Genomic DNA, 26,266 nt, shown 5'->3' with positions numbered 1-26,266 from the left:
GCGGGGAACCTAGCCCAGGTTCTGACCCTGATTAGGTACTCCGTAAATGAGTTTTATGCTTGAGAAAAGACTGAATATAGAGGTGGGAACAGAAGCTAAGATGCAAGAGTTTAAGAAGGGCATGACCAACCAAAATTCAAAGGCCAACAAGAGACAGGTTGGAGAAAATATTCATAGCAGATGTGATGGGATGAGTTAATATTTTTATACAAAAGAGCTTTCTCTAATAAATAAGAATACCCCCTAAAATCCAGCAGATAAATGGTCAAAGAAGATGAACTGACAATCTGAAAAGAGGAAGTAGAATGAGTTAACAAATGTGGATGTTTAGCCTCACTGGTATCAGAGAGAGGCAGGTGGAAACGAGGTGCCATCTCTTGACTCTTAAGTTCGTGATGGTTGTGAACGTCGGAATGACCCCTCCTAAAGCAGCCTGTGTGTCAAAATACACAAAGATGTTCCTGTTTTACCTTTTAGTTCTACTTCTGGGAATTTGTCCTAAAGGAATCCCTCAAAATATGGAAAAACTGAAAGCAGAAAGATGTTCAACATGACATTACTTATAACCATGAGAAGATGGGAAACATCAAAAGCCCAAAGGATAATGACTAAATAATTATGGGAAATCTAATCGACCATTACAAAGTTATTAATTTTTATGACTATATAATGACAGAAATGTTTCAAGTGGAAAAAGTGGGATATAAAGCAGTACATACAGTACTGTCTAAATTTTGTTTAAAAAAAAGTACTGGGCTTCCCTGGTGGCGCAGTGGTTGAGTGTCCGCCTGCCTATGCAGGGGACGCGGGTTCGTGCCGCTGTCCGGGAAGATCCCACATGCCACGGGGCGGCTGGGCCCGTGAGCCATGGCCACTGAGCCTGCGCGTCCAGAGCCTGTGCTCCGCAACGGGAGAGGCCACAGCAGTGAGAGGCCCGCGTACCGCAAAAAAAAAAAAAAAAAGTACTTCTAGATTATATTCAGTGTATGATATGTGAATAGAAAAAGAACTGGGAGAAAACCCACTGAAGTGTTAATAGTAACTTCACTGGGTGATGGGAATTTGGGAAACTTTTATTTCATACATTTTTCTGTATTTTCTACATTTTTCACCTAGACCGTGTATTACTTTGATAATCAGAATAAAAATTAAGATACTATTTATTTTTTAAGTAAGACATTAAAAGAAAGTAAGGCATAAACTTGTATAGAGCTTACAACGATATGTTTAAATTGCATACACAAAAGACTGGTAACAGTGATAGGATTATGGGTGTTTTTTTCCCCTCTTTTCTCTTTTCCAAATTGCTTGTAATGTGGCTGCAGTCCTTTTATAATCAGGAACAAGTATATAATAATGAACAGCGTGGTTGGATGAAAGTACTGCAAAAGGGGAAGGAAGGAAAAGACAAGGCAAGGTATGCGGGGTTTTGCTTTTCTGGGCCTTCTTGAAAGTCAAGGTGATAACCTGTGTTATGAGGGAGGCCTGTGAGGCCTCTCAGAAGATCCTGATCTGTCACATCCTGGATCTTTCTTTTAGACCCCATCCTCCTTTCCCAGCCCACCACACCCCCTCCCCAGTTTCTGCTGCTTAAAGTCCATAGGGAGATTTCTTTCTTGCTGTTCAGAAGCTTTCACAGATGCTCGGATAGTAGCATTGGTTTGAGCAGTGAGTCTACCTTGTGCAGTTGAATTTGGGGACTTCAGGTTCTGGCTAGGTTTCTTTGAAGATGCCAGTGACCCAGGGTCTATGGAGGAGTGAGAGCCACTTAAGAGGACAAGACTTGAGGGGCCCCTAATTGAGGACAACTTGTGCATTCCACTAGTCCCAGGACAGAATGACCATCCAATCTTAAAAGAAAGAGCAAGGAAGCAAAGAAAAGGAGAGAGAAATAAGGAAAAGAAGGAAGAAAGGAAAGAAGGAAGGGAGGGAGGAAGGGAGGAAAAAGAAAAGGAAGAGAGAGATGCTATTATTTTCCTTAAGTACTGTTTGAATATTTGTTTAAGTGTGGAAAGGAGGCTTGAACCTTTTTCTGGTTTAAAATTTTTAATATTTAATTTTTAAACATAAGTGAAGTATGGTTGTTTAAAATGATCTGGTAATTAAACAGTGCTGCAGGCTGCCAGAGGAGGAGGCCAGCTATGCATGGCTGAGGGCAAAACCCTGAAGGGATGGAGAAAGAAATTGAAAGAAGCCTGCTCACCTGGTAGAAACTAACCCATGAGTAGAAAGGATTATCTCAAGTTTTCATGCAGGGCAGTTTAAGTAAGAGAGGCAGCTGGGAGCAAGTTGGGAACTTACTCCCCATTAGTTGAAGCAGACAGCAGAAAGTACCCTGCCTAAGGCAAGGTCTGGGTGAAAGCAACCTGCATGGCCTTTTGACTCCAAGACTGGCCCTGGTCTGTGCCCCTGCAGAGTTTTCAGTGCTGTAATTCCAGGCAAGTTAGAAACCTGTGCTCTGCTTCAGCCTGGGGAAAAACTAGAGTCAACAAACCCAGTTGAACTTGGCAAACATTTGTTGATCGTATGCTGACTTTTAGACATTTTGCTAGGAACCATGGAGATTACCAAGACAAATAAGATAGGACCTTCCTTCAAAGTGTTACCACTCTGGTTGGATAAAGGGAGAAGTATATATATGAATGTAAAGCAACTCCCTTTTTTTGGATAATTTGGAAGTAAAATCTCATATGTGGGTATATATGAAAGGCTAGGACTTCCCTGGTGGCACAGTGGTTAAGAATCCACCTGCCAATGCAGGGGACACGGGTTCGAGCCCTGGTCCAGGAAGATCCCACATGCCGCGGAGCAACTAAGCCCGTGCGCCACAACTACTGAGCCTGCGCTCTAGAGCCCGTGAGCAACAACTACTGAGCCCGCGTGCCACAACTACTGAAGTCCGCACGCCTAGAGCCTGTGCTCCTCAGCAACAGAAGCCACCACAATGAGAAGCCCGCGCCGCAACAAAAAGCAGCCCCCGCTCGACGCACCTAGAGAAAGCCCGCGCATAGCAACAAAGGCCCAACACAGCCAAAAATAAATAAATAAATTTATTTTTTTAAAAAAAAGGCTAAAGCAAGAGGCCTTATTATATTTAGGCTTTCTTTTTCTTTAGACCTATTTCTAAATTGTGGACCATTCTTTTAAATACTTGTAGTCCCCTTCTTTTGAATAGAATACATTCTCAAAAATGTCTTCTCAAGTAGAGTGTCAGCTTCTTGAGGGCAGGAACATTTATCTGTGTTCAGTATGCCTAGAATAGCCCTCAGTAAGCATTTGTTGGCTATCGTTAGATGAATATGCGAGTAAAGACACACAGACATGTTCCTAGGGGACTTCTATCTCCCAGCGAGCTAATGATAAAATCCTCAATTACCTTTCACCTTTTAGACACAGTCTTCCAAGATATATTTTCAGTGTTCCGTGTGGTCTTTATTTTTCTGCTCTTGTTTCATGTCTGAACATAAAGCGTTTGAGCTTCTAATTGAGACTAAGGCATCCCTGCTTTCAGCATTCCCCGTGGTTTACATCTTTGTGTCCATAAGATCACTGCACTTTTAATCACCAGCACGCCTGCTTTTCCATTGCCCCCTAATTACAAAATGCAATAAAACATTGAAATCTTATAAATGAGCATGGCCATACCAACAAAGAAATGAATGCCAAAATTTAATATTTGTCAGATGATTTTCAAAAGTTCAACATCTTTCTCTGAAAAGGAGTTTTGGGAGTCCAGTGAAAAAAAGTGTAGGTTCAGAAGTCAAATGTTGTTAAAGCTCAGGATGACCTAGAGTAGCTTTTGCTCTTTACCTGATAGCTGCTCACTCGAATTTCAGGCAGACCTAGTAATGAAAGAAAATAAATAATCCTGTAGGTGAGCTAGATAAGCCCAAACTTATAAATTTGCAGCAAAATGTTACTTACTCTCATAGACTTGTGATTTAATCTCCTTTTAAGAGGTTTCTCTGAGCAAATCTGAGACACCTCAGAATATCCTCAATCTGTGTTTATGAACCTGACAGCAGAGGAGTTCTTCCTCTCCCAGGGTCTGGAGGGGTGTGTGTGCCTGTCTGTCTAGATGCTGTTTTAACCCTTCTGGTGCTGGACTCCAGGTCTCCTCCTTCTGCTCTTTTCTCCTGAGGCAGAGCCCATGCTGGTGCACTAACCTGCAGCGTCTCTGTGCTTCTCTTCTTACCTCCTCTTTCCCCTTCTCTTTCCCTTTTGCTGTGGTGTGTCCAGAAAAGGAAGTCGAGTTCCAGCGTGCACCTAATGGTGAGCCTTGCCTGCCCACCCATCCGCCCGCTCCATGCTGCCTGCGCCCGCCTGCCAGCCACGCAAACCCATTCTGCCATGTGCGTGTGCTTCACTCATCCTCACTGCATGTCTGTGCTGTGCGGGCAGGTGTGGCCTGTCCTGCCAGGCGGGAGCCATTGCCCGAGGTGGCCCAGCGGCCTAAGAAACGGGCACTGGAATGTGTGGTATGGCATTCCCTGCTGCAGCACTTGGACTGCCCCCAGCAGCCCAGGGCAGGATGTGAAGCTGGTAGGGATTCGGGGCCAGGTGGCAAGCACAAGGGGAGACCCTCACTCACGGTCGCTCAGGAGGAGAGACCCTGCTCACCGGGCACAAGCAGCCGTTTCCTACAGACTGTCAGCCAGCGGACTTCTGTGTGGTGTGCGGAGGAGCCGGTTGTAGGCTCTCAGCTCTGAGCCTCACTCTCCTGGCCTTTTCCCCTGTGCAAGTGCCCATTAGCACGCTGTGTCTGGTGTTTCGTCCTTCCCACCCTGCCCGCAGGAGCAACAGCTGAAAGGCTGCAGAGAGCGCATATTCTTTCTCATAGGACACAGGACACCCAGGGGAACACAGCAGCCTGAATCCTTATGAAACCATCTATTAAAGCCAGAAGTGGGGCCACCTGGGTGCCATCCCAGCCCTCTGCAGATATGGCAGTTTTTACGGACACCCTGCAGTCCTTGCCCCCTTGCCCCCTGTCTCAGCTGGGCTTTGCAAATAGAATAGCTTTGTCCAATCAGCCCCAAACAGGTCCATATCAGCAGCTGAGCTAGGAGGGGTCTGCTCTTTTCTGGGGGAATATGGAAGAGAGCAGAGTTGATGTGAAATTAGATCCACATCCTTTCTACTCCTGGGGCCCCCCTTCTCCAGCCTGCAGAATTCAGCGGAGTCTGATAGCACTTAGGTGCCTGGCTTGAGGTTCCATGCCTAGCCCTGGGTTTGGGGACATCTCAACCATTGATAGCAAGTTACGGCTTCAGGTCTGGTCCAAGGGGCCATAAAAGAGGCCTCCAGGCAAGAAGAAGTAGGACAGTCTGGATGGCTTTCTGTATGTGTTTTAGGAGAGAAGAAGCACATCCTAGCTGCCAGTGTGCCCTCATTTGCGCCCTGCACAGAGATGGTAGCTGTACATTTGTCTCTCTGCTTGTTGAAGAATTTGCAGGCATCAGGCTGCTCCTCAGTGGCCACCGACTCCACAGGCACTCCCAGTGAGACTGAGTGTATTGGTTAGGGGATTGTAAGAGGCAGAGAGCATCAATAGGACTCCCTGCCCTGGAGATCGGCCTCCTTCCTTCCTCGTTATCCTCCCCCCACCCTCCCTTGCTGTGCCACTCAGTGTAATATTTTGAAAGGCAAGGAGATATCCCAGTGGTCTGCTGTTGGGAATGTTGGCATGCTGGGCAACCTACTCTTTCCTGGGGACTGGGTTCTGGATTCACCTGCTACTCCTTGGAGCTCTGCCCTCATTCCCAGCTGACCAGGTCGAAGATTGATCAGGCAGAAAGGCCAACAGCACAGCCCTGTCTCTACTCCCTAGGGTCAGTGGATGCATTTTGTATCCAAATTCCGCCCCTTTCCTCTCTGGACACCATCTCCTAGGCCAGGTTTTCTTCCTCTCCTTGTTCCTCTTCTTTTCAGATCAGGCTTCAGTCTGGTGTTGTAAGGGGAAGGAAATGCAGGTGGCAGGTTGAAAGGGCAGCAGGGGACTGCCCACAGTTAGGGGACACAGAGTTTCTGAATTTTGCTCTGCTTTCTTATAAACCACACTCCTTTCCCCCTATAAAGTGAGAAGATCCTGAATTTCTTTGGGTGTGAAGTATAATTGTTCAGTGACATGGCACCTGGCATCAGCAAAGATTTCTGGAGAGATGCTTTAAAACAAGTCTTCGGGCTCATCCCACCTCGAGGATGCCTCCTGGGCTAGGTCTCTGGGTCCCTCCAAATAATCTCCTCTGATCATCTCTCCAACCGTTGCTCCCATCCCGTAGTGTTATGGAGGCCACCTCAGGCCTAGCTCCTCCGGGCCAGGCCGGCGGTGCAAGGGAGGTCTGGGAGTCAGGCGGCTTTGGTGACTCTAGAGGAACTAAACCATCTGTTTTCTTGTCTCAGCCACAGAGCAACAACAAAAACAGTCTCGTAAGCCCAGCCCAAGAGCCCGCGCCCTTGCAGACGGCCATGGTACCTCCTGACTACCGCTTCTCCGCCCCTGCCCCTGGCTGCCTCCCCTCCTTCCCGCTTCCTCCCAGGCCTCCTTGGCCCTTTTCCTTTCTCATCCCTATAGAGCAGGCTGCTTTGCGCACTGCCCCATAGGCCCCTTCCCCCTCACTGTCGTGCTTGGCCGTGTTCCTTCCTGCATGGCAGAACTGCTGCTCCTGCTTCTTTGCTCTTGGCGGGAGGAGAGTGATCAGGGCTCTCAGCTAAGCCTCCCAGCCCCAGGCTGGGCCCTCAGTGGGTCTGCTGCAGGGGCCGGGAAGGTGAGTTGCTTATAAAAGGAGAGGGTAGGAGCTTTCTTGGGATCTGTACATCAGTTCTTGGAGGCCTCCTTGTAAAATCTGCCTCAGCCTCTCCTTTGCAAAGCAATGAATAGGAAGGGGGGCTGGGGTCCCCCACCTCTGGATGGTGCTGAGGTGTCTGGGTTCCTGGAGAGCCCCCATGCTGTCCGAGTTCTGTCGGGGCTCAGCCAGGGGCACTGTGTGCTCTCAGAGCTCCCTCTGCTGGTGACTAACCAGAGTTAGCAGGGGGTGTCTGGGAGAGAGGGAGGGGGACTTGTGCTGCCCCTCCTCCTACTTCCTGTGGCCTCTGGAGCTGCCTGCTGTGGGGCTGTAGGGACAGGAACTCTGGGAGAGGCACAGGGTGGGTGAAGCAGGTGGCCCTCTGGGCTCAGCTTGCTGAGGGCCATCCTGGGTCTTTCTGGGAGACCTTAGTCCACTCTCCCAGCATCCCTGCCTCCTGCACTCCCCTTGATGAACACTGTTGTCAGGGCCCAGCCTGTGCCCTCAAGCCTACAGCTCCTCCAGTGTACTTGTCCCGTGGGAGAAAGGACACTCAGATTGAGCAGGGTTCGGGAACAGGGGCCCTTGTCCTCGGCTTCCCCAGTACCTGCTTCCATTAAGTGCCAGGCCTCTCCTCCTTACCAGCCAGTGCTGTCCCCTAAATCTGGGGCTTCCAGCTGCCTGGGACCCAGTTGAGCCAGGATATTTTGTCTTGTGAGCATGGCTGGCGAGCGGACCTCAGTGGTCATCATAGGGTCAATGTATGAGGGTGCTGGGGTAGGGGTGGGGTCCCTTAGGGAAGAGCTGTAGGTCTGTCCCCAGGTCAGGAGGGTAATTTTCATCTTCCCTCACAGGAGCCACAAACCACTGTGGTCCACAACGCTACAGATGGGATCAAGGTAAGTGGCTCCCGAACCAGTCTCCTGCTTTCCAGGTCAGCAGGAAACAGGTGGGCTGGGTCACAGGGTTTAAGCGTCCTGCAGATGGCAGCCTACAGGCTGCACCTCAAGGCCAAGGTATTTGCAGAGTCTAGGCTGGGGGTAGCACATGCCTGTTTATCACTCTGTTGCCAGGGAGGGCATCATACCGTAGTGATGCTGAGCTCAGGCTCTAGAGCCAGACAGGCCTGAGTTTGCATCCTGGCCCTGGACCCCTGGACCAGTCACTCTCCCAGGCTGCACCTCAGTTTCCTTATCTGTAAAATGGGGATAATAAAAGTAGAATCTTCTTCCATGTGATGTTTAAATGAGAGTAAACATTAGCTAGAAAAACAGAGGCAGTCAGACCCTAGAGCAGTCATTCCCCATTGCCTCACTCCTTTATGCCCTCAATAACCTTGTCTCCGTATTTTCACTACCCTTAGTAAATACTTATTGAGCCCAAAACCATCCACGGCTCTGGTTTACAGAGCTGACGAGACGAAATCCCTCTCCACAGGTGTAGGGGAGGCAGATAATAAACCGAAAACCAAATAAATAAGATAAAATCCAGTAGTGATAAGTGCTATGAAGAAATGATGCAAAGTAAATAGATAATGAACAGGGCCTTTAATTAAGTGGTCGGGGAAGGGCCTCCCTCAGGAGGTGATATTTGAGCTAAAAACTAAAAGACTGGAAGGAGACAACCAGGCAGACTCTGAGGCAGAGTGCCCTGGACAGAGGGAATGCAAGGGCAGGGGCTTGGCACATATACAGGACAGAAGAAATCAGAGCTAAGGGTGTGGTGAGCAAGGGAGAGAGTAGCAGGAGGGTGGTGAAGCTGGAGGAGCAGACAGGACCTGCTCTGTAGGACTTGATAGGAGTTTGCATTTTTTTTCCAGCAGCAATAAGAAGCTGTTGGAGGCTCTTAGCAGGGGAGTAATGGCATCTGATTTACACTCTGGCTGTGTTATGGGCAAGAACTTTAGGGAGGAAGCAAGTGTGGAAGCAGGGAGACCAGGCAGCTATTGTGTATTTCAGGTGCCAGATGTTGGCATCTTGGGCTGAGGTTGTAGCTGTGCATTTGAGGAGAAGAGGTAAGACACGTAATTTATTTTGGAGGTAGAACTGACAGATTTGGTTTTAGATTAGATAATTGAGATATGAGGGAAAGAGAGAAAGAAAAGAATCAGCATAAAAATCAAACCTAGAAGATGACTCTAGGTTTTAGCCTGAACAACTGGATAAGTGGTACATTTACTGACTTGGGGAAGACTCAGGATGGTGTTTGGGAATCCAGAGTTTCATAGGAGTCAGATGGCAAGGGTGGAAATAGAGCCTTCTGATTCCTCCTTGCAGCTCCCGTAGGAGCACATGCTCTTGCTTTTGTTCTGCTTGGCTCCTCTGGTTTCCAAGGGCCTCATTTATAGAAACTTGTTCTTTTTGGCCTGCAGGGCTCCACAGAGAGCTGCAACACTACCACAGAAGATGAGGACCTCAAAGGTAGGTGCTAGCCCTTGGTGGGGAAGGGGCCCCAGCAGTGTCCCAGGTACCTAGGCTCCAGTGGGGCACCTGCCTTGTCTGCCCCCAGAACTGAGATTGGTGGCTCCTTATATGCCAGGAGAAAGTTTGGCATAAAAGCTACTTTCCATGGGCCAAGATATGAGGCCCTGTCTCTTGTTGCTGGGCTGGGCAAGTGGCTTCTCTTCTTTGACCCCCAAGTCTAGGATAGCTAAACGAGGGCTGTTCCTGAGGCCCAGGGCTCAGAGAACTGTTCCTGTTGCTGCTGCGATGTGATATCCCAGAACAGGGACATCTTGAGTCCCTGCAGAAGCAGCCTATAGATGTCATGAGCCATTAGTAGGGTGACCAGTCATCCCAATTTCCCCAGGACTGAAGTGATTTCCAGGATGTGGAACTTTTGGTTTTAAAACTAGGACAGTCCTGGACACGTCGGGGTGGGTTGGTCACTCTTATCACAAAGCTTTGGTATGAGTGACGGAGTCAGAACCACATTTGGCCCTGTCCCAGTGGTCCTGTGCAGACCACCAGCTTAAGTTTGGGCCTGGCCAGAGTGTCAGGGGGTGTGGGAAGGCATGGCAGGCCAGGCTGCTGGGAATCTCTGTCCTGCTCTTTGGTTTGGCCTCCTGGAATTGCTCCCTTTGCCTTCAGTAAGTGACCTTAGGCCAGGTCCTCAGAAAAGTTGGAGGAACGTTACAGGACAGAGCTGAGAGAGCATGCCCAGCGGCGATAAGGGAGCAACAAATCTCTGGTAATACCAAAAAAAAAAAAAGGAAAAGGAAAAGAAAAAAGAAAGCATAAACGTATAAGGCAGTAAAGAACAGTGCTTCCAGGGCTGCTGGGATTGAGGTCAGATCAGTTCACTTCTGGCGATGCTGGCAGGGTAAGCGGCTCCTTCACTGCTGGACTCTTGACCTTGTAGCCTTGCCCCCTAGAACATCTTCCCCAGGACTTGTACAGGCTGTTCGCAGGCTCCTCTGGAAGCCACAAACCCAGGTCTGTGCCCCTTCCTGGGGCTCTCAGCTGGGAGGCCTCTGTGGCAGAGGCGGCGGCGTGGGACGTGGTCCAGCGTCCACAGCAGCCCGAGGCATCGCCTTGCCCCGGCTCTCAGTGCCACGGGCTCGGGTCCTGTCCGGCTTGCTCGCTCACCTGCCTTGTTCTGTTTGTTTTGGCTGCTCTGCCTTGCCCTGCCCTGCCCTGCCCTGGCTGGCTAGCTGCCCCGCTCCGCACTGGGAATGGCAGCTCGGTGCCTGAAGGACGGAGCTCCCGGGACAGAACAGCCCCCTCTGCAGGCATGCAGCCCCAGCCTTCTCTCTGCTCCTCAGCCAGTAAGTGTGAGGGAGGCACATTCTGGCTTCCGTCTCCCTGGCTTGTCCTGAAGCCCCTCGGGGATTCCCCCCCCAGCCCCTCCCCAGAGCTGTCAGCCCAGCCCAGCTGTCCGTTTGGTCAGCCTCAGGAGCTCAGCCTCTGCTGGGTGTGGGAGCTGATTGGAGGTGCTGTTAAGACCAGGCAGGGGCCCTGAGACTGGGGCCCAAAGACATGAAGAGCGGGTGGAAGATTGTTGCAGGAGGGAAGGAGTAGAAAGCCACTGGGATGTGCAGTGGGCCTTGCCTCGGCACCGAGTGGGAAGAAAGGTGGAGTCAGAAGTCAGGTCCAGGGTAGTGGGCATGGGGTGGGGGGGTGAAATTTGCCATAGTCAAGAAACCATGTAGGGATGTGGTGCTTCTTGAGGCTAAGCGTAATATCATATTAAGAGCTTGGGGTGAGACAGGCCTGAGTTTAAATCCAGCTACACTACCTTCAAAAATGTGTGAAGTAACTTAACCTCCCAGAGCTACAGTTTACTTATCTGTAAAGTGGGGATAAAATGGCACCTACCTCATAGCATTACGAAAAATAAATGGGATAGTAGAATGTCTGGGTATGATGCTTTGCTGGGTTAATGGTAGCTTGTATTTATATTTTTAGTTGTGTTTTTGTAGAGGATGCCTTTGTCTGCTTCTTTCCCTCCTACTGTCTGTCCTTTCAGAGTTTCTAAACACGATCCTCTTCACCCATAGGGCCCCAGTCAGGTCCTGCAGATGGGTGTGGTGGGGTTGGAGAGGGTGTGTGTGTGTGTGTGTGTGCGCGCGTGTGCCTACCTGCTTGCCTCTAGAAAGTGGATAGAGCTCTGTGGTTCCCCTCACCTCCTGTTTATGCACCTAGAGCTGCCCCCATGGTGGTGCTGGTGGCTGTAGAGCCCCCCCTCCTGGCTGTACCATTGGCTGCTCTGCCTTCTCCCAGTGGTGCCCCTTAGCTGTGCTGTCCTAATGCTCACATTTGTCTTGCAGCCTCTCGCTCCTGTGAGGAAAGGCTTGTGGCCTGGGCCAGCCTGGGGCTCCGGTCAGGGTTAGCCCGAGCTCAGTACGAGGCCTCCCTTACCCTGGCGGTACCCTCTGCTAATAGTGGCGCTCCCTGTAAGTGAGCTGCCTAGGAGAGCAGGATGTTACCAGCAGTCCCTTGGCTTGGGATTGGGGTTGGGGGCGCTCTGAGGGCACCAACTCTGCCTGCCTGTCAGTCTGAAGCTTGTCTTGGTTTTCCTGAGGGACATGTCCTGGCTTGAGAGCTGGTATGAGATTTAGAGCCTTTCCAAGGCTTGTCCAGGGTAAACGGAACTGTCTCACTGGTGAGAGGCTCCATTTAAAAAAGAGTGTTTGTAGTTCCAAGATCCTTTATCCCAGAAAAGCCCTGTGGAGGAGATGAGCAGGGTGAAGAGAATTAAGCATCCATCCCAGGGCTCTGTTCATCCTTTGGAGACCTCATCCCTGGCTAGATTCTGCTCTCAGGCTGGCTGTCGCCCAGGGCTAAGTTCTGGACCACTAAGTGAGGGCTGGGGGTGGGGAGGTGGTAACTGAGACCTGACTGAGCCCCTTCAGGTGAGAGAAGCAAGTGGGTGGTGGAAACAGCCCTATCGGGAGATGGTTCTTTGAGAGGCTAAACCTGCTAGGGATCAGATACACAGACTGAGGGCAGAATATTCACAATGTGTCAGGCTCCTCAGCTGTTAAAGACAAGAGTGTTTTCTGCATCCTGGTTGTTGATGGAGAGGGAGGCAAAGGCCAGAGGATCATAAGGCGGGCTTTGTGCGGGGCGGGGGGGGTGTCGTTAGCTCTATGGACAACAGAGGGGGAATGGAGAGAAAGGTGGGCTCATCTTCCTGCAAAGGGCCTTAAAGACAGAGAAGACAGGGATGTCTTTGTCAGAGAGATCACAGGGGATTCTCTGAAGGATTGGGGAGGGCTTTCCGTCACTTGGGAGATTCCCAGTCTCCCACGGGTAAATTGCTATATTTTTCCCCCCACAGTGCGAAAACAGGAGATCATTAAGATCACAGAACAACTAATTGAGGCCATCAACAATGGGGACTTTGAGGCCTACACGTGAGTAGAGACTTATTTCCTTGAGACCCAAGTCATCTCTCGAGGCCTTCCCTCTTCCCAAAAAGCAGCTGGGACCAGGGGTAAAGAGAAGGCTGGGCCTTGCACACAGTGTCTGAGTTAAACACCAGGCCCCTAGCCTGGGAGCCCTTCCAGGTAGACATCAGTGATTGAGCCCGCCTGTGGTGTCTGGGCCATGGGCTGAAAGAGCAGAGCTAAGTGGCTTGGCAGGCAGGGCTCTAAGATCGCAGCTGTGTTGTCAGGCCCAGCCCACAGATAACCTGCTGCGGGACAGACACCACTGATGGGGAAGAGAGACGAGTAATTCTCGTACAAGACTGATGGGCTGCTTTTTTTTTTCCCCCTGCAGGAAGATTTGTGATCCAGGCCTCACTTCCTTTGAGCCTGAGGCCCTCGGTAACCTCGTGGAAGGGATGGATTTCCATAAGTTTTACTTTGAGAATCGTGAGTGGGTTCGTGCTGCTGAGATACTCCTGCCTGCCCCTCACCCCCTTGCCTCTGTCCCCGCTCACCTTCTCCTCTTCCCAGTTGCCCGCTTTTCCCTTACTGGACCTGCCTGCCGCACCCTGGTCTATGTGCTTGCCCCCTTGGGCCCTGAGGATGGTCTTCAACTGGCACCTTCAAAGGGCCGCCTCCACAGCCCCGCCTGCCCCTCCATTCTGCAGCTGCCTCGTGGCAGTGCCAATGCCAGTTGCCATAATCAAGGCCACTGTATTTCTTTAAGCCTCGCCTTGTTCCAAGACGATTGGAAACCATGCGAGGTTAGGTTGAAATGATCTCAGCTCTGTGTCTGCAGGTTTCAGAGTAGAGGAAATTAAAACCATGATAAGAATGTGCAAGCAAGTAACAGGGCGCTGTTGGTGATTGTGAGATCGGAAGTTGTGGCTAGGGTCCTCCTAGCCACGAGGGAGATAGGAGTCCTGGCTGGGAGCCAGGGGGGCAGGGTATATGCCCTGGACAGTTCCTGGAAGTCCCAGAGGATAAGAAGCTGATTCATCTCCTCCTCCCATCTTTCTTTCCACTAAGACCGTCCCCCTTCTTATTTTTTTCTCATCTTTCCCACTTTATCCTGGGAAAGGATCCTGCCCTGGATTTTATTTTCTCACTATTTTCTCTACTAACTGCCATCCTCTCCATGTCTTAGCTGCAGTTATAAACCCTAGGTTATCTAGGTAATTCTGTCAGCCAGAAGCAATTCCAGAATTTATAGAAGCTCTCCAAAAGGTCTCATGTAGCCCCTAATATTTGAATTGAAGTAAAATATGAATCTCAATAAAAGCAACACAATCCATAGTGTTTGCTGATAATGGCAACCCATCTTCTCTTGGTTTTCCCCCAGAGGACCTGGGAACCCTGGGAATATCCTGAGCTTGGTGCTTTGGTGACTTTTTTTTTTTTTTTTAACTTTGGATCTTTTTAAAATCAGAAATCAATTTTGAATATTTTAAGTTCTTGATTTTGCTCTATAACCCTAATTAGGGACAAGCCAACCCTTATGAAATCTAAACCCACCTATTAGGGTAGAAAGATCATCATAGGCTTTCGTTAAGATAGTCCTGAGTTCAAATGTTGTGTGATTTGGACAAATTACTTAACCTCCTTGAGCCTATTTCCTTATCTTATAAAGAAGAAAATAATATTGACCAAGGAGTATGGCTCATGCGTGTAAAACCCCTCAGCACAATGTCTGATTAAAACAGTAGCTGCTATTATCATTGTTCCACACCTTTCTCTTCCTTTTGAATAATCAAGACTAATCTGATGGGGTTTCCCAGCCTCTGGAAGGTGTATGGGGACTTGGAGACTCACAGAATGGTTACTGGAGAGAGGGTGAGACTTGGGAAGTGCAGGCTGGGAGGAAAATGCCAGTCCCCAGGCCTGACACCCTCCTACCTACCCCACCCTTCCCTGCCCCCTACAGTCCTGTCCAAGAACAGCAAGCCCATCCACACCACCATCCTGAACCCGCACGTCCACGTGATTGGAGAGGACGCGGCTTGCATCGCCTACATCCGCCTTACCCAGTACATCGATGGGCAGGGCCGGCCTCGCACCAGCCAGTCAGAGGAGACCCGGGTCTGGCACCGCCGGGATGGCAAGTGGCTCAATGTCCACTATCACTGTTCAGGGGCCCCTGCCGCACCGCTGCAGTGAGCTCAGCCACAGGTGCACCTGGTGGGGGGTTGGGGAGCGGCTGGGACAAGTGGGGTCAGAGGAGGAAGAAGAGGTTGAGAGGTGGCATTGGGGGAGGATACATGGGCCATCCCAGAAGAGTAGTGAAGGCTGGACAGTGTGGTGGTTGTAATAAGTCATGCTCTGAAGTCAGACAGACTTGGGTCTGGCTCCTTGACTCCAAATTGGGTGACCTTGGACAGGTTACTTCCCCTCCCTAAGCCTTATTTTCCTCAGCTGTCAATAAGGAAGAAGGAGGGACTTCCCTGGCGGTCCAGTGGTTAAGACTCCGCCCTTCCACTGCAGAGGGCTCGAGTTTGATCCCTGGTTAGGGAACTAAGATTCCACATGGCTGCAGTGCAGCCCAAAAAAAAAAAAAAAAAAAGGAGCGGTGGCTACCTCCTTTGTTGTGGTGAGGATTAAATAATATACTTGTAAGTAAAGCACTTAGTAAGCAAATGTGAGGCAGTGTTATGTTTAAATACTAGCTTCTCCCCCATCCTCCACCCTCTCAGGCAGACTTGACCACGTATGTAGTGTGTTTAAGTCTCTGGAACTCCTCTGTGTGGGTATTGTCCTCTGTTCTGTTACCACGTCTGTTCTGTTTGACAGGGGCATAAGGAGATCCCAGCCGGAGGTCAAACCTTCGCAGCCAGTGGTTCTGGAGGGCCTGAGTGACAGCGGCAGTCCTGTTCGTTTGAGGTTTAAAACAATTAAATTACAAAGCGGCAGCAGCCAATGCACGCCCCTGCATGCAGCCCTCCCGCCCGCCCTTCGTGTCTGTCTCTGCTGTACCGAGGTGTTTTTTACATTTAAGAAAAGAAGATCGTTTAAAAAAAAAATGGGATCCATACCGTGATGCGTTTTAAAACCACCAATAGCCCTTGGGCTAGCAAGAAGGCAGGAGTTTGTGTGATGCCCATCCTGGCACATGCAATGGGCTCACCTACCAGCCCTGAAGAGGTGAGCTTAGCCTCTGGCCTCCATGGACTCAGGGGACCAGGCAAGAACTCTGACAGAACTTTGGGGGCTGTGATGTGATTACAGCCCCTGAGGTGGCCTACCTGCCCCAGGTCTAGGAATGGACGTCTTCAGAATTTGTATACACGCCTAGAATGAGGCTGATGAAGAACATCATGGCCAACAGACCTACTTGGGAGAGAACGCGGAGCTCCCAGCCTGCCGTGGAGGCAGCTGAGAAACAGTGGGCTCAGGACTGAGAAGCAGGGCCCGTACATTGCTGTACTGTACCATTTAGTATAGACGGGAAGAGAATTGGTGCTGCAGAAGTGTGTCCGCTACAAAGCTGATGAGAAACCTCGTGTTAGTCTGACATGCACTCACTGACTCATCCATTTCTATAGGATGCACAATGCACGTGGGCCCTGCTATTGAGGCCCAATCCTTGCAGCTGGGAAGTGGGAGGGGTTGCCGCTTTGCTTTGTGTTTGTTTTCTTATAACTTAGCAAGGAGAGAGCCGGGCCTTGGTCTGGGCTCCCCCTGCTGCCTTTGGCAGTTCTGTTTCCGTGCTGATTTGGATCATCTTTGTCTTGCCTTTTCATGCTGGTGGTCCCTGTGCTGACCCTCATCTGGACCTGGGCCCTCTGCCAAGTGCCCCTGTGGGATGGGAAGAGTGAGGCAGCGGGATTGAGTGATGGTTGTTTCTATGCATTCAGGCTGCCCTCGGGGCTGCCTCCCTTCTTCCTCTTCCCTTGCTGCACGCCCATCTCTTTTCCTGTCTTTGAGATTGACCTGACTACTCGGGCAAGAAGAGGTATCCTCTACAAAGAGACCTCCTTACTGACCAACTGAAGTATAGACTTAACTGCTGGACAATCTGCATGGGCATCACCCTGTCTCTCACCTGCATGTACCCAAAAGAGATGTCCAGAGCCAAGGCTCCTACATTCATTGTCCCTCTCTGTGCTCAAGGAGTTCCATTCCAGGAGGGAAAAATTTATACTCTAAGCAGATAGCAGAGAAGATAATGGAGGAGCAATTGGTCATGGCCTTGGTTTCCCCCAAAACAACTGTGCAGGCCTGTCTGCACAAATGTCTGCACTACTGGGGGATAGATGGGTGGGCCCCAGCTCCCTGGACTGCCTTAAGGAGTCACAGGAGCTGGGAGAAGAGGCAAAGCTACAGGTTTACCTTGGAGCCAGGTGAGAAGAGAGCAGACTCACAGGTGCTGGTGCTTGGATTTAGCCAGGCTCCGCTGAGCACCTCCTGCATGCCCCAGCCCCTGGGCCCTAACCCTTTTCTGCCCTGCAGCCTGCAGTACCAGCACGCAGACACCTTCACCACAGGGTTTGGTTTTGCTGGCTTGAAGACAAATGGTCTTAGAGTTCATTAAGACCCATAGCTTCATATGGCTGCTCCAGCCCCACTTCTTAGCATTCTTAATCCTCTTCTGGGGCTAATGTCAGCATCTATAGACAATAGACTTAAAAAAAAATCACCTTTTAAACAGGAAATGAGAAGGCATTTGATGCAGAATTTTTGCATGATGACATAGAAATAATTTAAAAATAGTGTTTGTTCTGAATGTTGGTAGACCCTTCATAGCTTTGTTACAATGAAACCTTGAAGATATTTAATAAAATAACCTTTAAACACTCCATTGTGTTACTGCTGTTGGAGGCTTATGGCCGGAGGCTTAGATTTAACAGCCTGGGTTACAAGGCTTCAGGTGGAGAAGATGTACCTTCTCCCACCCCTTTTGGGCTCATTTTAGAATAAGACTTCCTCATAAACTCATCAGCCTCCAATTAGTCGCCCGGTCTGCTGAGGCGAGTTTGGAGCAGGGGGAAGAACTCGGGCCCTTAGCGGGTGAGCTCTGAGTCTCGCCCCGCCCCCGGGCCCCGCCCGCGTCCAGGACAGCCTTCCCGCCCCTCAGTGGGCCGGCCCGGCTCCCCCTCCGCCGGGCCGAGTGGAAGAGCCCACACCCTCGGCCCGCCCCGGCTCCGGGACCCTCGGCGCCGACGCTAGCCGGACCGTGCCACTGCGCGGGAAGGAGGGGGGCGCCTCTTGTCGGGGCGCTCGGAGCCCGCCGTCTATGAGGCTGCGGCTCGGCCGAGCGCTGCGGAACACCGTTCGGTGGCTCGGCACCTCGGCAGCGCGGCGGGCTGGCCCGGAGGCGGGGGTGACCCGAAGTGGGGCCGCGAGCGGCTGCGCGCCGCCTCCCCCCGCTGGGAGCGGTGGTTGGGCCCGGCTGCGGCAGAGTGTTCGCTCGGAGATGGCGGAGCCGCCGCGACGCAGCCCGAGGCCCCGAGAGCAGGGAAGCCGGGCAGCCCCGGGACGTGGCGGAGCCCGGGGACAGCGGGGACGCCGCCCAGTCCGCCGGGTGAGCTGCCCTTGAGGAGACCCCCCGCTCAGAGTGTGGCCCCCAGCCACGGTCCCCGCAGTTCTCCCCTCACAGACTTCCCTCAGTGTGGCCACCGAAACCTCCCGCAGGGGCGTCCCCGGCCGCCCCTCGGGGCGGCCTGCGCTCCCCTCCCCCGTCCCTTCCGCAGGCCGCCCTGGCAGTGGCCTCATTCCCCTCGGCTCGTCCCCTCCGCACGGGGCTCCTCCTCCCCTCGGGGCTCCCCCCAGCCCGACGCCCGCCCCTATGTCCCCGCAGACTCCTCCACGCGCCCCTTGCCCCATCCCCTTTAATGCTCCACGCCCGACTCTCTCCATACCCACCTGTAAGCCCATGTTCCCACCAGCAGGGCCCTCCATCCGCGACCCCCGTGTGCCAGCCCCCCACGCCCGTGTCGCTGCTCGGTCCCCCTCCTCCCGCGGCATCTGCACTGCCGGTCTCCCAGCGCGGGGCCCACACCCCCGCCTTCCCCAGCACCCCCCTCTGTTGCTCTCCTCCTGCTGCGCCCGCACCTTTAGCCCCCTCCCCGCCGCGGTCCCGCTTCAGCATTTATCCTCCCACCCCAGTACTCCCTCATCACCCCTTCCCTGAATATTGCTGCTTCTTCTAGGTTCGAAGCTAAAATGCAGTGGTTAAGACCAGGGCTGGAGCCTGACAGGCCTGACGTTGAATCCCATTTCCTCCACTGACTGAGCTGTGTGATCCTGGGCAAGTTGCTAAGTTCTCTGGACCTCAAATTAGTCATATGTAAAATGGGAATATTAGTTACCTCTTAGGGCCGGTGTGAGCATTAGATATATGGAAAGCTCTTAGAAGAATGTCTGGCAAAGTGTAAGCCCTCAGTAAATGTTAACTCTTATTCTTAACCTCGGGGGTGATACACCCCCAGTATCGGCTTCCCCACAGTGACTTCTTCTCACTACTGTGTTTGCCCCAAAAAGTTTCCTCTAATTCTTAGGATTCGTCCCTTCCCATCACCATTTTGATCCTTTCCCAGCTCTCTTTTCACGCCGATTAGTTTTACCCAGGCCAAAGCAGAACTGTTCTTAAGTTGTCTCTCTCAGTTCTGAAGGACCCCATCTCTGCTTAATCACCCGGAGATGTGTATGTGTGTGTGTGGGATGTGTGGTAGAGAGAGCTCTCCAGCCACTGGCCTTACTTCGAGTGACTAAAGTGGGGAGAGTGACGGTAAAGCTTCTAGAAGTAGTCTATCTACTTAAGGAAAAAAGTCTCCGGAATTAGGTCTCCTTAAAACTATTTTCTGATCCGACTGTTCTTACTCCTTCTCTATAATTGATTGTATACTACTTAAGCTCCTGTTGCTCTCTGTCATGCAGCCCCATTCAGTTCGCTCTGTTTTTGTAACAGGACTCAATTCCTCATGTCTCTCCAGGCTAGCTCAGGACCCTTCTGAGCTGTTCAGGGGTGAGGGTGTAGTACCACCTAGGCTAAGTTAGGAAAGAGAACTGGAGTGGATAAGGAGACAAACTCTGGACTCAGCTCTCTAGCTTTTCTTAGGTGCCAGTGATGTGGCCTGCTCTGGGGCTACATTGTTATCACCCCTCTTGACACTGGCACAAGTGAAATAAAGGGGAGGGATGGGTAATTTTTCACAAGCAATGGAAAAGAGAATCCCCAGGTTCTGGATTTGGAAGGTAGTAGAATGATTAGCTAACACCATTTCTCTTCCCTCTTGAATTTCCCCACCTCACTGCAAGTTCATTAGTGCTGTTAGCCTGTGGTGTTGGGTTTGATAGATGAGGAACATTAGCAGACACATGAGTTTCCTCTTATCTGATATTTTGTTGGAGCACGGGACTTCTGGGGCTTTCCGTCCCTTCTTCACAGGACGAACAGAGCTCCTGCTGGCTGACCAACTGCTCTGTCACGGGTTGGGAACTCCTTTCAGAGCAGGTTCATTTTCAGCCTCCTGGGCTGTTTGGCCTCTTGTCGATGGGAAATTTGTTCCCTTCCAGACCTTGGATATACTGCTTCAATTCTGAGCTTAGCTCAGGGGGGAGAATTTAGACAGTATTCTAAGAAAGGGAACAGGCTGTGAAGCTAAAGTATGAGACTCAGATTATGTTGTTTTTCTACAGGAGCTTTTTTTTTCTGGAGAACAAACCATCCTGTGAGCAGGAGGTAAGAGAAATGGGGTGAAGAGGGGAATGGATTAATGACACAGTTTCAAGGAGAGAAGTAACCCATTGATTTCTGTCTTACAGGTAGTGAGGGCAGAGATTGTGAACTTTGCTGACCTCTGATGTGAGGAGCTCAGCCAGGACCAAAGGTGGAGCCTGGCTAGATTTGCATCCTGAAGCCATGGGCCAGTGGGCCATGGTGACCTGAGACCAATGGACTCTGTCCAGTTGCCCCCTGTTGCCCCTTCTACCTCCCCTATCCTATACTAAGGGGACTTGTTTTCCACTTTTTCAGGGAACTGACCCTGCAGGAATCCCTTTCCCTTCTTTTCATATCCTTCTACCCTCCCAAGAGAGCCTCAGCCTATAGAACTCCTACCTCCCATCCCCTAAGGTAGTCCCCATCCCTGCCTCACCTCCCCCGCCATGCTCAAGCTGTGGAAGGTGGTACGCCCAGCTCGGCAGCTGGAACTGCACCGCCTCATACTGCTGCTGATCGCTTTCAGTCTGGGCTCCATGGGCTTCTTGGCTTACTACGTATCCACCAGCCCCAAGGCCAAGGAACTATTGCCCCTGCCCTTGGGAGACTGCAGTAGTGGTGGGGCAGCTGGTCCTGGCCCTGTACGGCCTCCAGTCCCACCCCGGCCCCCCAGGCTGCCAGAGACAGCACAAACTGAACCCGTGGTCCTTGTGTTTGTGGAGAGCGCATACTCACAGCTGGGGCAGGAGATTGTGGCCATCTTGGAGTCCAGCCGTTTTCGTTATAGCACTGAGCTGGCACCTGGCCGAGGGGACATGCCCACACTGACTGATCATACCCGTGGCCGGTATGTCTTGGTCATCTATGAGAACCTGCTCAAGTATGTCAACCTGGATGCCTGGAGTCGGGAACTGCTAGACCGGTACTGTGTGGAGTATGGTGTGGGCATCATTGGCTTTTTCCGAGCCCATGAGCATAGCTTACTGAGTGCCCAGCTCAAGGGCTTTCCCCTTTTTCTACATTCAAACTTGGGGCTCCAGGACTACCAAGTGAATCCTTCTGCCCCACTACTGCATCTCACACGCCCCAGCCGCCTGGAGCCGGGTCCACTGCCCGGTGATGACTGGACCATCTTCCAATCCAATCATAGCACATATGAACCAGTGCTTCTTGCCAGCCTTCGACCAGCTGAGCCCCCGGTGCCAGGACCCTTGCCTCGCCGGGCCCGGCTTCCCACTGTGGTACAGGACTTGGGGCTTCACGATGGCATCCAGCGGGTGCTCTTTGGCCATGGCCTCTCCTTCTGGCTTCACAAACTCATTTTTGTTGATGCTGTTGCGTACCTCACTGGCAAGCGCCTCTGCTTGGACCTTGACCGTTACATCTTGGTAGACATCGATGACATCTTTGTGGGCAAGGAAGGAACCCGCATGAAGGTGGCTGATGTTGAGGTCAGTCTTTCTTTTTCCTGACTCATTTCTTTCCTTAGAAGCTGTTTCAAGCTCTGTCCTATCAGACTCCCTTCCTTGATTCTGAGCTTGTCATAGGTACGCTCCCTACCCTTTCTAGGCAAGAAGAATGCTACTTCTCATTTTTCTCCTTCTTAGTCTCCTGATTTCTCATGTCCCTGCTACTCTTCCCAGGCTCTGTTGACCACCCAGAAGAAACTCAGGACCTTAGTCCCCAACTTCACCTTCAACTTGGGCTTCTCGGGCAAGTTCTATCATACTGGTGAGCTTATTCCCCTGCTCCTTCAGCGTATCAGTCTTAGTTTGTCTCTTCACTGTCCATCCTCCTGGGCAGACAGGTTGGAGAAAAGGGGCAAGGTTTGGGGTCAGAATGCTATGAGGGCCTAGCAGTGGGTATGAATTTAGGTTAGCATGGGCGGCTGGAGGGCAGGTTGGCAATCGGGAAAATAGTCTTAGGTGGGCAGAGGTCAGCAATGTTGTCCCAAGGATGGAAAGTGGTCAGTGTTGTTACAGAACAAAGGAGGGCACAGGGGCTGACCGGCTGTGGTCAGTGGTCAGTGTGTGGTCATAGGGACAGAGGAGGAGGATGCGGGGGACGACATGCTGCTGAAGCACCGCCAAGAGTTCTGGTGGTTCCCCCACATGTGGAGCCACATGCAGCCACACCTGTTCCACAATCGCTCCGTGCTGGCTGACCAGATGAGGCTCAACAAACAGTTTGCTCTGGTGAGACCCTTGGATCTCTTTCCCATACTTTCTCCCAAAGATGATGCTTCCTTCTCCACCTTACCCTAATGGGGTACCCTTTCCCCACCCTTTCCATTTTACTTTCTGTGGAGGCATCCCCACCCTCTTTACCCTCTACTCCCCAAACCTCACCAGGTCCTGGTGAGAGTCTCTGCCATTCCCAGGAGCATGGGATTCCCACGGATCTGGGGTACGCTGTGGCCCCCCACCACTCCGGCGTGTATCCCATCCACACACAGCTCTATGAGGCCTGGAAATCCGTGTGGGGCATCCAGGTGACCAGCACTGAGGAGTATCCCCATCTCCGCCCTGCCCGCTACCGCCGTGGCTTCATTCACAATGGCATTATGGTGAGGGACTCCCAATACGGACTTGAATCAAACTCCCACATTTGGACAGCCTCCAACCTGCATTGTCCAAGTTCATCCATATAAGGGGTAGAGAGATGAAAAGTCATATTGCACATAGCAAGAGCTTTGTTGCTGTAACTTCAGACTGAGTCCTCTACAAACCCAGGGAATCCTAATGCCTCAGGTCTTTTGTCCTTAATCTACTTCTCATTCTACCTTTCAAATCTCATCTGTCCCTGTTTGTTCTTTTCCCTTCAGGTGCTGCCACGGCAGACGTGTGGCCTCTTCACTCACACGATCTTCTATAATGAGTATCCCGGAGGCTCTCGCGAACTAGACCGGAGCATCCGAGGTGGAGAACTCTTTCTGACAGTGCTGCTTAATCCGGTAAGGTGCCGAGAGGAAGGGCTAGAAGATTGGACAGCCAAAGTGTTTGCATACTGAGACTTTTGCTCACCAAGCCCACTTCTGAAGTGGGGTAGGCTCTCCAAATCTGACATGCAGGCACCCCCTTTCAGATCAGCATCTTTATGACTCATCTGTCTAATTATGGAAATGATCGGCTGGGCCTGTACACCTTTGAGAGCCTGGTGCGCTTTCTCCAGTGCTGGACACGGCTGCGCCTACAGACCCTTCCTCCTGTCCCTCTCGCACGGAAGTACTTTGACCTCTTCCCTCAAGAGCGAAGCCCCCTTTGGCAGGTACAGGTGGAGCTCAGGCTGACCTAGAGATGTGATGGGGGTGGCCGTTGAGGAAAAGATTATCTGATTCTTGGCCTCACCTTCAGAATCCCTGTGACGACAAGAGGCACAAAGATATCTGGTCCAAGGAGAAAACCTGTGATCGGCTCCCCAAGTTCCTCATTGTGGGACCCCAGAAGACAGGTGAATCATCCTTAGGCAACTTCTGTTGCCTTGCCTTAAACCCAAAGAATTCTTTGGCCAAGGAACTCCCTTCTCATACCCACCCCTCATTAATCCAGTCCCTTGAGTGATTCTTAACCTGGTTATACATCAGAATCATCTGTTGAGTTTTTTTTGAAAGACCCACAAGTGATTCTGATGCACAATCAAGGCTGAGAACTACCATTTTAACCCTTCCCTGGGCCTCTCTCAGGCTTTCCTTTTCTCGCTCTAGTTTGGCCAAACGGTATTTTACCACCCAGAGTGATTATTTTCTCACCTCTTTCAAGCTGATGTTGTTGAGGTGGATTCTCTCCCACAATGGCCTGGACTTTCTCTCTCATTTAGGGACCACAGCTATTCACTTCTTCCTGAGCCTCCACCCAGCTGTGACTAGCAGTTTCCCAAGCCCCAGCACCTTTGAGGAGATTCAGTTCTTCAGCAGCCCTAATTACCACAAGGGCATTGACTGGTAAGACCTGGAATGCTTCTCAGGACACTCCCTTCCCCTAAAATACCCCATTCCAGCTTCTCCCAGCACAGATGTCTGGCCCCTTCACTCTGCAAATTCTCTGCCTCTCCTCTCTACTACTTCCTAGGTACATGGATTTCTTCCCTGTCCCTTCTAATGCCAGCACTGATTTCCTGTTTGAAAAAAGTGCCACCTACTTTGACTCAGAGGTTGTACCACGTCGGGGGGCTGCCCTTCTGCCACGAGCCAAGATCATCACTGTGCTCACCAACCCTGCTGACAGGGCCTACTCCTGGTACCAGGTGAGCCTGAAGCTAGGCACACATCAGAACTTAAGAGAGGTGGTGACTGCTAGAGAGACAGAAAGGAATGAGGGTAGGGAAACTAAGCTAGTGCCTTGGGGAGGGGTGCCTGTGCTGTCTGTTCACTAGACTAAGAGGAAGGGCAGAACAATGCTGTCAAATCACCAATTCCTTGCCTTCCTGTTCCTTGTCCGTCAGCATCAGCGAGCACATGGAGACCCAGTTGCTCTGAACTATACCTTCTACCAGGTGATTTCAGCCTCCTCCCATGCCCCTCTGGCACTTCGCTCCCTACAGGACCGTTGTCTTGTCCCTGGCTACTATTCCACCCATCTGCAACGCTGGCTGACATATTACCCCTCTGGACAGGTACAGTTCCCCGGTAGCCCACATGGGGGTCCCCTTCCCCTCCTTTTCCCTTCAGCCCAGAGGCTTCTAAGGAATACAGAGGGAACCACATCCCTGTCCCTTTAGTTGCTGATTGTGGATGGGCAAGAACTGCGTACCAACCCAGCTGCCTCAATGGAGAGCATCCAGAAGTTCCTGGGTATCACACCCTTTCTGAACTACACACGGACCCTCAGGTGGGAGAGCATGACCCAGGGGAGGATGACTCTGGGGGAAATGGGGAAGCAGGTTGACCGTGTCTGTTTGGAAGAGACATGGATTTACCCTGTCTTGCAAAGAGAGACATGTGTCCCTCTGGGCTGGGAGAGGTAGTGTACATTTATGAGGCTTCAATTTCTTTTCTGTCACCTAATGGCCTCTTCTTGTTGAGCAGGTTTGATGAAGATAAGGGATTTTGGTGCCAGGGACTTGAAGGTGGCAAGACTCGTTGTCTAGGCAAGAGCAAAGGCCGGAAGTACCCAGATATGGACACTGAGGTAAGCAAAGCCAGGGACAGGGTATCCCTTTCCACCTGTAAGATCTGATTTTGTCCACTCCTTACCATTTCTGACTTCATTTTTCTCCTGTTAGTCCCGCCTTTTCCTTACGGATTTTTTCCGGAACCATAATTTGGAGCTGTCGAAGCTGCTGAGCCGGCTTGGACAGCCAGTGCCCTCGTGGCTTCGGGAAGAACTGCAGCATTCCAGTCCGGGCTGATGTATCAGCCTCCCGTACCAGCAAAAGCCCCCTTCTTCCCTAAGGGGCAAGCCCAGAGCAGGGCCCACAAGGGGGATTAGAGTGGCCTGGCCCCTCCCCCTTCTACCTCAGTGGCCTCGAGGCCTGGGATGGCTAAGAAGGGAAGGGCATCCCTTTCCCATAGCTCTCGGGTCTAATAATGGGGCTTCCCTTGATACCCCACAAGATGGTACTAGGCACCTTTGGCCCATGGTCTTGGAAGGTGGGGGGGAAATGAGAGGGTCCAGGCAGGGTGAAGAGGAACGTATTAATCCAATGCTTTCCCTCTTTATCCCCAGCAGTGTATCTTATCTGTAGTGGCCGTGGGAGGGACCCCTTACTGTGGGATCAACCTGTGGCCCGGCCTCTCTAATGTCATTCACATTGAATGGGGATGAGGTCAGACGGTGGCTCATAGAGCTGAATATGAGCCCTAGCTGTGGGCTAGAAATGAGTTTAATAAACATCCTTATTTTTGTGTTTTGTCTGCCTCACTGGAGTGGGAGAAACCTAGAATAAAAGCAAGTATCAAGATTTTCCTCTGCCCCAGTTCAAGGTTCATCCACACATGGAGGGAAAGAAGGGAAA

The 26,266-nt window shown here is 51.4% G+C and overlaps 2 protein-coding genes across 33 annotated transcripts in view; both read left to right on the top strand.

Moving 5' to 3' along the window:
- The window catches only part of CAMK2G (calcium/calmodulin dependent protein kinase II gamma), a 54,307-nt gene extending 36,857 nt beyond the window's left edge, over nt 1–17,450 (top strand). For 4 of the 32 annotated variants that reach the window (XM_049697362.1, XM_033434097.2, XM_049697360.1 and 1 more), the window contains 9 exons: nt 4,240–4,272; nt 6,403–6,471; nt 7,640–7,684; nt 9,157–9,205; nt 10,438–10,551; nt 12,567–12,642; nt 13,010–13,104; nt 14,582–14,826; nt 15,445–17,450. In XM_049697362.1, the coding sequence (XP_049553319.1) occupies nt 4,240–4,272; nt 6,403–6,471; nt 7,640–7,684; nt 9,157–9,205; nt 10,438–10,551; nt 12,567–12,642; nt 13,010–13,104; nt 14,582–14,814 (714 nt within the window). In that variant the 3' untranslated portion in view covers nt 14,815–14,826; nt 15,445–17,450. Of the gene's footprint in view, nt 1–4,239; nt 4,273–6,402; nt 6,472–7,639; nt 7,685–9,156; nt 9,206–10,437; nt 10,552–12,566; nt 12,643–13,009; nt 13,113–14,581; nt 14,827–15,444 lie in introns of those variants that run through there. The other 28 variants (XM_033434069.2, XM_033434073.2, XM_033434067.2 and 25 more) reach the window with 17 other exon arrangements.
- Nucleotides 17,451–17,765: 315 nt separating this feature from the next.
- Nucleotides 17,766–26,161, top strand: NDST2 (N-deacetylase and N-sulfotransferase 2). The gene is made up of 16 exons (XM_049697358.1): nt 17,766–18,175; nt 18,804–18,905; nt 20,296–20,335; nt 20,419–21,765; nt 21,958–22,045; nt 22,355–22,509; nt 22,695–22,880; nt 23,139–23,267; nt 23,399–23,581; nt 23,668–23,764; nt 24,131–24,254; nt 24,382–24,556; nt 24,755–24,925; nt 25,031–25,140; nt 25,338–25,440; nt 25,535–26,161. Exons 4-16 carry the CDS (start codon nt 20,761–20,763, stop codon nt 25,658–25,660), a joined length of 2,652 nt encoding a protein of 883 aa, XP_049553315.1. The 5' UTR covers nt 17,766–18,175; nt 18,804–18,905; nt 20,296–20,335; nt 20,419–20,760; the 3' UTR covers nt 25,661–26,161.
- Nucleotides 26,162–26,266: the final 105 nt, after the last annotated feature.

Source organism: Orcinus orca, chromosome 14, assembly GCF_937001465.1.
Source record: "Orcinus orca chromosome 14, mOrcOrc1.1, whole genome shotgun sequence".
Taxonomy (NCBI): Eukaryota; Metazoa; Chordata; class Mammalia; order Artiodactyla; family Delphinidae; genus Orcinus; species Orcinus orca.
The sequence above is the reverse complement of the archived record's forward strand: the minus strand, read 5'-3'. Positions and strand labels throughout refer to the sequence as shown.

What these genes read in the sequence shown, in the direction of transcription:
- NDST2 (XM_049697358.1), top strand. Translation starts at nt 20,761, where the DNA reads ATGCTCAAGCTGTGGAAGGTGGTACGCCCAGCTCGGCAGCTGGAACTG. An exon ending in TCATTCACAATGGCATTATG is followed by an intron (nt 22,881 to 23,138) that starts GTGAGGGACTCC and finishes TTTTCCCTTCAG; the next exon opens with GTGCTGCCACGGCAGACGTG. An exon ending in TGACAGTGCTGCTTAATCCG is followed by an intron (nt 23,268 to 23,398) that starts GTAAGGTGCCGA and finishes ACCCCCTTTCAG; the next exon opens with ATCAGCATCTTTATGACTCA.